The sequence below is a fragment of the Brachyistius frenatus genome, unplaced genomic scaffold (assembly GCF_029030835.1).
Source record: "Brachyistius frenatus isolate BFR_SWC_R1_liver_20210118 unplaced genomic scaffold, ASM2903083v1 Contig_80, whole genome shotgun sequence".
Taxonomy (NCBI): domain Eukaryota; kingdom Metazoa; phylum Chordata; class Actinopteri; family Embiotocidae; genus Brachyistius; species Brachyistius frenatus.
The window spans coordinates 1,689,133-1,697,500 of NW_027210679.1; the positions used below are offsets into that span (position 1 = coordinate 1,689,133).

The 8,368-nt window shown below is 49.0% G+C and overlaps 1 protein-coding gene across 1 annotated transcript in view; it reads right to left on the reverse strand.

The window, feature by feature from the left end:
* Nucleotides 1-697: 697 nt before the first annotated feature.
* Nucleotides 698-8,368, reverse strand: part of lrrc4ba (leucine rich repeat containing 4Ba) — a 20,322-nt gene continuing 12,651 nt past the window's right edge. Inside the window, exons 2-3 of the mRNA XM_069709003.1 lie at nt 6,747-7,314; nt 698-2,853 (exon numbers count right to left, since the gene is read on the reverse strand). Coding sequence (XP_069565104.1) covers nt 913-2,853; nt 6,747-6,992 — 2,187 coding nt within the window. The 5' untranslated portion in view covers nt 6,993-7,314 and the 3' untranslated portion in view covers nt 698-912. The remainder of the gene's footprint in view (nt 2,854-6,746; nt 7,315-8,368) is intronic.

Consider the following 8,368-nt stretch of genomic DNA (forward strand, 5'->3'; position numbering starts at 1 on the left):
TCAGTCCTTTTTTTTTTTTTTTTTTTTGCTTTCTTCTTGTTTTTTTTAATTTTTTTTTATTATAGCTCTCTTTTGTCCTTTACGGATTTTACTCCCTCTCCGTTTCTTTCCTCCTCCAAAAGAAGACAGTCGCCAGTAAAGTGTGAAAGGGGGGGAAAAAAGTGAGAAAGTGAGAGTGGAGCCACTCTGGAAAAACAAAAAGCAAGAAAAAAAGAAAAAAAAAAAGTAGTTGTTCTGCCTCCCTGCGGAGAACCCGTCTGATTTTTTTTTTGCTCTCTCCGTGTTCTGGCGCTTCCCGGTAAAAAAAACAACCCGGGACGGTGCACCGCTCGCCCCCACCACCACCTCCGTCCGTCCCCCAAAAATCTTTGTTTGCTATCCGCGCCGTCTCTGCCAACAAAACGCTGATCTGACAACATGTTCGATCGGCCAAATATTATGTCTCCCTCCGAATATATAGCGTGTCTGGAAATGTACGAAGTCGCCCGTGTAAAACCCGGTGAGCGGCTCGGCGGCACGTCTGCGTCGCTCGCAGCTGCCCGCCCGCGAGACAGAGAGTCGGCGTGATCGTTGGACTTTGGCAAAGACTGTCACGCGGTTGCCGCGGTGATCGGCGTACGTTTGTTTGTTCGGGTTCGGTTTTTGAAAGCGTGTGCGGGTCGGCGTGACGGGACAGGACGGGACGCCGCTCGGACGACGGCGCCGTCTTCCCCCTTTCGGTCTGACGGGATGCTTCTCCGTCGAACGAGTTTTGACGACGCAAAGCGGCGACTACGTGAAATTGAATCTATTCTGAGATCGGTCCGTGAGGACGGCGGGCTACAATCAGTCTCATACAGGTGCTTTCTGTATCACTGTCTCTACCCTGCATCCCTTCTCCTCTCACCTCGTGCTTCTTACCCTCGCTCGCGCTCAGATTTGAGTCTCTTGCACGTTTTCCTTCGAGCCGCTCTTAAAAAGCAGCGGTTCGTTCTGGCCTTTCCCCATGAGGCCCTTCAGGGAACTGTGGAGCCCCAGCTGGGGCAGCGGCACCGGGGAGGGCAGGGTGCCGCACGTGGGCGCCCCCCCGCCGGCGGAGCTCGGGACCTGGGTGCACGATATGTTCTGTGACTGCGAGCACAGCGACGGGTTGTTGTTGTTGTTGAGGGTGCCCATGCCCAGGCCCATCATGTTGTTGTTGAAGTGGTGGGTTTTGTAGTAGTGGTTGAGGTGCTCCGACCGAGCCAGGTTGGGCAGGTTGACTATCTCGGGGTGGTGCAGCCGGAGGCTCTGCCCCCCGCCTATTCCACTGCTCCCGCTCTGCGTCACGGTCGAGCCCCCCGAGATGCCGCTCCCCCGGCCGCCGGCCCCGGCGCCCAGCTCGTCCTCCACGTTGATGATCTCGATGGCGCGAGCGGGGCCGTGGTGTTTGTGCAGCTGGTGCTGCTTCCTCAGCTTGTAGAAGACCACCAGCATCACCGCCGCCATGAAGGTGATGGCTACGAAGCAGCCGATGATGATCTTGGTGGTCTTCATCACGTCGTCCAGGCCCGAGAAGCCCGGCTCGGTGATGGGCACAGTGAAGGTGGGTCGAGTGGCCCGAGGGGATGAGGAGGACCAGCCGGCAGCCAGAGAGGAGTCCGTGGTGGGAACGCCGTCCGGCCACAAGTCGGAGGGAGTCGGGCCCGGGTGAACGCGGATGAAGGTCTCGTTGATGGCGACCAGCGCGTAGTCGTTATCTCCTCTGGTCTCCACGGTCTCCACGGTAACTGTCGTGAAGTAGGTGTAGTTGACACTGGCGTCCGCGGCAGTAACGTTGAGGACGGCGGTCGCCGTGGTGTTGCCGGCGGCGTTGGTGACCATGCAGGTGTACTGGCCCGTGTCTCGCAGGGTGACATTCGTGAAGTTGAGCGTGCCGTCGTGCAGGACGGAGATCCGAACCCGGTACGAGCCGTGGGTCATGAGGGTGCCGTTCGGGGTGATCCAGTTGACCGACGTCGTGGACGTGCTCGTGCGACACTTCAGCTCGGCGGCCATGCCCTCGGTGACATTGAGGTCCGTCGGCGGCTCCACGATGACGGGCGCGTAGCAGGTGAAGTGGCTCTGGTCGAGCTCGCCGATGTACTTGCCCTTTAAGAACGGCGGAGCGTGGCAGCGGGCGCAGCAGGTGGTGTTGCTGGGCACCGTCTCTTTCAACCACCAGCTGAGCCAAAGCACGTCGCAGTTGCAGACCCAGGGGTTGTGGTTGAGGTGCACCCGCTCCAGCTGGTGAAGCGGCGTGAAGAGATCGTGGGGCAGGGAGTGCAGGGAGTTGTGGGACAGGTTGAGCTCCTCCAGGCTCTTCAGGTCGTCGAAGGCGTTGCGCTCGATAACGGACACCTGCGAGTGCATGAGCCACAGCTTGCGAAGGGACACCAGGCCCTGGAAGGAGCCGGGGCGGATGATCTCCAGCCGGTTTCCCGACAGCTCCAGCTCCTCCAAACGAACGAGGGCCGTCAGCTTGGGAATGTCTTTCAGCCCGCACATGCCCAGGTTCAGGTACCGCAGATTGATGAGGCCCACGAAGGCCGCGTCGGAGATGAAATCCAGCTTCTTGAGCTCACCCAGGTCCAGGCGACGCAGCGAGGGCACCCGGTGGAAGGCATAGCCGGGCAGCGTCTCGATGGGGTTGTTGCGCAGCCACAGCTCCCGCAGCTTGCTGAGGTACTCGAAGGCATGTGATGGCACCAGTGTGAGGCGGTTGTCGAAGAGCTCCAGCGTGTTGAGGTTGGGGAGGCCATTGAACGCTCCGACTTCAATCTGACGTATCTGATTCTTAGAGAGCTGCAGGATTTCGAGGTGCCTCAAGTGCTTGAAGGTGTCGGACTTGATAACCTGGAAAGACAAGTGGCGACGACGTTACTGCAAAATCGGCAGAATGAGTAATGTCGTTTACGGACGGACAAATAGTTGAGTTGTTATTTAACAGTGGAAGGTTTCATTTACAACAACCTCAAAGTGACACAACTTTCATTATTATCATTTTAAATCGACCTGAATCAAAGTAAAATACAACATCAAATATGAATGCATCTGTCATGTTTTCTTACTTAATAAGGATGAGGATAATAAGTTAGCTTTACTTTGGTATATTATAATTTACTTTATAACCTTTTACAGACGTTCAGCACTAATACCGCCGCATCATTTTGATTATTTAGAGGCACTTTAACATTATAAATTCATGTAATGAAAGACAAACAAAACACCGTCAATGAATGATTCAAGGGCACAAATATGGCTCCACGTATGTTTAAATAAACAAACCATATAATCATGAATAATTCATTGTGTCTGCCCTTAATGGAAGCAGCTGACCCTTCCACCTCCGGGACAGCTGCTGCTGTCCCCCCCCTCCCCCCCGACATGTGGTCAGCAGCACCAGAACATCAGGACGGCACGCTGTCTTCCATGTTGGACTTTTCTGCGTCGATGATAATGCAACGAGCCCACGAGAGTTACAGCGAGAGCGCCGATCTGCGATTAAAGGTTGTAAATAGCGCCGCCGCCGTAAATCAATAACCTGCTGAGGAGCACCGGCTTCTTCAGGATAACGCTCAGATTTAGTTTGATCACTAAGTGAAGGCGCCAAAATCCAAAAAAATCCTAAATAAAGTGACAAAAACGTGATAAAAAAAAAAATAATAATACTGTGACCTCAACGTGGCAAAAAAAAAGAAAAAAAAAAGAGTCTCACTTAATTTATGTTCAACCAACTATCACGTGACAAGAAGCAGGTCCTTGTCTGACTTTTTTTATTTGGCTGATTGTATCAGCCCGTATTTCAAATACCCCCCCGGCTGTCTGAATGTTGAATTATTGGGTTCCTTTTTGTTCTTTTGTCAGAAGTTAACAATATTAAGTGCCTTGAAATAAGTTGCATTGTGATTTGGCGCTTTTGAAATAAAACTGAATTGAATTCTGGGAAAATAAAGTTTATGGATGAACTTTTCAGCCGATTGTTTGATATTTTGTTTTACTCCCTGATATCTCCCCAAACCTCCAGTAAGATGTGTAAGGCGCTTCAAGCGTTCAGCGCGAGAGTCTTCGTGTTGAGCGCTTGGCCTTACACCTCTAAGTATAGTCTGTTAAACTCCGCCCCTTTCCCGACCCTGACCTTATTTCGCCGCCTGCCGCCGACACCGGAGTGCTTTTCACACCCGTCGCCTCCACGAAACTCCGGGCGGACTCGATAGCGACGCTTTATAATCCCCCTGCGAATAAACTGATTATCAGCGTTGGACTTCCAAGTGTCATCCCCGCAGAGCACCAAAACTACGAAACTAATTTCATTAAAAAAAAAAACGGTTCAAAAACAATCTGTGTGACACTTCTTCTTGAGTCTGTTTTGTACCCAAGGAACGAAAAGCGATGTTTTGGGGGGGAGGTGGGGGGGTTTCTGCAAGAAAGACTCGATTCTGACAAAACGCGGTTGCCACGGGGCCTCGGACGGCACGCACTCGCGTCGGCGCCGTCCAACTGGAGCTCATTTGGCGAGAAGACAGCGAGCGCGACTAAAAGCCCCTAAAATATACGTGGCCAAAGACACACAGAGACTCCTGGAGTCAGGCCATCGCCCTCCTCTGTATGTAGAGCAGGAGTGTGTGTGTGTGGGTGGGTGGAGGTGGAGGGGATGGGAGGGAGGGAGTTGATAGGCAAAAAAGAGGGAGGGGTGAGGATGTTAGGAGGGGGTGTGAGCTGTCAAGGCTTTACTCTCAGGGTACTCAGTGGAGGAAAAAATAAGCCAGAGAATCTAGGATGCCTTCAGGTGTTAAAACATTTTTAGATTTTTAATCATTTCAGGAAGGAGCTGCAGGATACGACAAACCGAATCGGAATTTGTAGGCTGAAAACGCAACAAATACTGTTATTATTATTATTATTATTATTTTATTTTTTTCCCCCATGTTAACAGCATCTCTTAAAAAAAACAAAAAACAAACTCACATCCCCCAAATCAAGCGGCGCGATGTCCCACTTCGGCTCAGTTAAACGTCACATAACGTTTAATGAGACGTTTTTCCCCTCCGAGGAACAGAAGAAGAAGTCGGCCCGACGTTACGGAGCCGTTTGACATTATTAGAGACGCACTGGACAATTTTAACAATGTTTAGGACACTGGTTGCTTTTCATTAGAGGAGATAAGATGCAGTGGAAATGAATTTAAAAAGCAGAGGAAAAAAAAAAAAAAAAGCAAAGCAACACCAGGATGGATCCAATTATATCACAGGCTGCCGCAAAAGGAGTAAAATCAACCCACTCTGTTTATAAATTTTGAGATTTTTTTTTCTCTCCTGCTTTTGTATCGATGGTCTGCGGTTTAAATGATCCTCCTTCGCAGCTGTAAAGCCACAAACGCCGTCGAGGGACTCGAGATAAATTGGTAATGCATACAAAAGGCGGCACGGTGTCACAGAAATATGCCTTGCTTTCAATTCATAAAATATTCCCTCAATTCAGCTGAGGCTTAAGTGCCTTCTTCTCCCATTAGAGCCGCTTACTTTCTTGTCTTTTCTTAGGAATAAAGTTTGGAAGAGAAAATCCTGTAGCAACAAGTTAATCCTGACAACCACAACTGTGCACATATTACAACATAACGTCTGTGTGGGAATTGATTTGTATACTTGTGCACCCTGAAGGAAAAAAAAAAAAAATCCTCAGTTTGCAGTACAATATACATAGGTCCGTCGATAACGATATAAATAGCGGCGATTACAGCAGAATTAAATCGATAACTTTAGCAAAAAGTGGGCCGAGAAGAAAACGAGTATGGAGATCCCGACGTGTTTAAAGTGATAGAAACGTGTGTTTTCGGTGCGTGATTGATGACGCGCCGCAATTGTAAGTAAAAAAAAAAAACGAGAGTGAACCGTGACCTCTGGTCGATCATCGTTACGTGAAAAAACAACGAGCGGTCCAAAGAAATCAATAATATTCTCAGGCAACCATTAAATTACATAAAGCATCAGGGTGCAACCTGCAGACGTAAATAGTAGGAATGTGTTTCTTTTTCGCACTTGGAAGATAAATCTTATTGTCATCTGGGTATTTATATATCACCCGTGTTTGTGTGTGTGTGTGTGTGTGTGTGTGTCATGTACAAAAACGTTGTGTCATGCTTGTCCTGAATGAAACGCGCACTTCGGATCGACAGCGACGTGATGCGACCTGACCAATCAGCAACCAGCGGTGACGTCACCACGTCGGTTTGTGAACGTTACGAAGCCTACGGTTCAGATTCTGTCCGTCGCCGTGTTTGCTGGTTCGGAGCGGTTCGGAGCAGGAAGTGACCATATTTGGACGAGCTGGGGGGGGGGGGAGGAGCCAGTGGTGGATCTGACTCGATCTGATTGGAAACCTTGACGATACTACGTCCCGTCCCCCTAATAGCTGTAACCTGACTGCACCACAGGCCTGTCAATCAAACAGACACGCCCCTCCAAAAAGAATCTTCTTTTCTAATGAATGAGCGATTCTTTTCAGAAAACTAATACGAAGGAGCGACTTTAGATAACAACACCGAGATAACTGATGGAGACATTTTATAGACTTTGTATTTGATGAGAGAAGTTGAATGGGAGTCTATGGAGCCGGAGGCTTTTTGGAGCCAACCTCTAATGGCGCTCGGTGGTATTGCAGCTTCAAGACGCTTCTGCATCGGCCTCATTTTTCAGAGCCGGAAGCTACGAACTCTTTTACATCCGGTCCGTTGGCAGAGAAATATTTACCTGTATGGAGTTCTCCTGCAGGTTGAGGTATCGCGTGTTGATTGATATGCTTTCCGGCACCTCCTCCAGGTTCTGCCTGGTGCAGATGACTCGGCTGGCCTGGTTGGAGCAGGTGCAGAGGGAGGGGCAGGAGGAGGCGGCTCCCACTAACTCCGGCCCGGGGAGGAGGAGCCGCAGTAGCAGCTGGGCCAATAGAAAGAGGAAGGGGGAAGGGCCGGGGAGGCAGGTCAGCGTGGCGATGCGCATGGCAACTGGGACATGACCCTGCTCGTTAATCCGAAGGTGCAGGTGAGGTGGCTCCACGCTGGTGGAATACGTCCCCTTCGGTCCTCCGGCGGCAACTTGTTCCTTCTAATCCCGCATCCTCCGAGACGTTCCTGGTCCTCCGTCGATCTCTGTGTTTCTTCCTCTGGTTTTTTGAACATAGAAATATGCAGATAAACAGATGTTATTCCCTTTTTCTTTTTTTTCCTCCTCCTTCTTCTTCTTCTTCTTCTTCTTCTTCTCCTTGCGTCGTCTGGGGACTCGAGCGAGGCTCTTTGTGAAGTGAGAAAGAAACCAGGAGTTACTGTGAAGAACAAAAGAGAGAAGGAGAGAGAGCAGATATTAAACAGAGAACACAGACTGCACTTTGTGTTTCCACCAACAACCAAATGAACAGAACAAATAATCAGCAGACGTCTACAGCGCAGCTCATCACGGGAGGGATTGTCAAAATAAAATCTCTCAGAACTTCTGTGTCACCGCTCATATCGAATCCCACATAATCCCCGAGCAGACATTTTGTCAGGACTCAAATCCTTCACACTCGGGGCAGGCGGAAGCCGATTTCTGTAATTAATGTGTTCGGTGGAGGTGGTGCGACACGACAACATGCCATCCAAAGTGGGACAACGAGGTGTTTTGTCTTCGCAAGGGTTGCAATCAGTGAGTAAAATCTCAATAAATCAAAAAGAAATTATTTTTGTTGTTGTTGGTATCACTGTTGTGAACAGACGAGCAGCGTCACCACATAATTGAACTTTTTTTGTTTTGTTTTTCCTTTTTGTAGATCAACGTGATCGACTCCAATACGAATTTTCAACGGAAATTTAAATGAATTGCGTAACTGTTTTGTCAGTAAAACATTTTAAGAAAAAGATCCTAATTTCTAAAAATGATGCTAAACACCCCTCATAAACAATCTGAACCCAGTTTTCTGCCATCAAAGTGGATATTTTTAAACTCGACAGTCACGTTACCAATATTTAACACGGCAAATATTTGTTAGCTATTATTAATTGACGTGTGACCAAAACAGTCATTAGATTACATTTCTGTTCAAATCTGAAGTACTTTCAAAACCAAAAAGAAGCCAAAAAACAACAACAACAACAGCAACAGCAACGCCGACGATCACCGTCAACATCCAGCAGTTCATAAAGCTCCGCCCTGCTCTGTGTTTTCTGGGACGTCCGGTCATAACTCCGAGAAGCATTAATAACGTGACTGCTGCTTCCAGTCAATCCTTCGCTGTGGTCTCATTTGTCAACACTAATTACACCAAGGTGCAACAATTAACACGACCGTGACGTATCGACGGTGTGAACACGCTACGCTCACCACCTTTAATTAAAACTCAT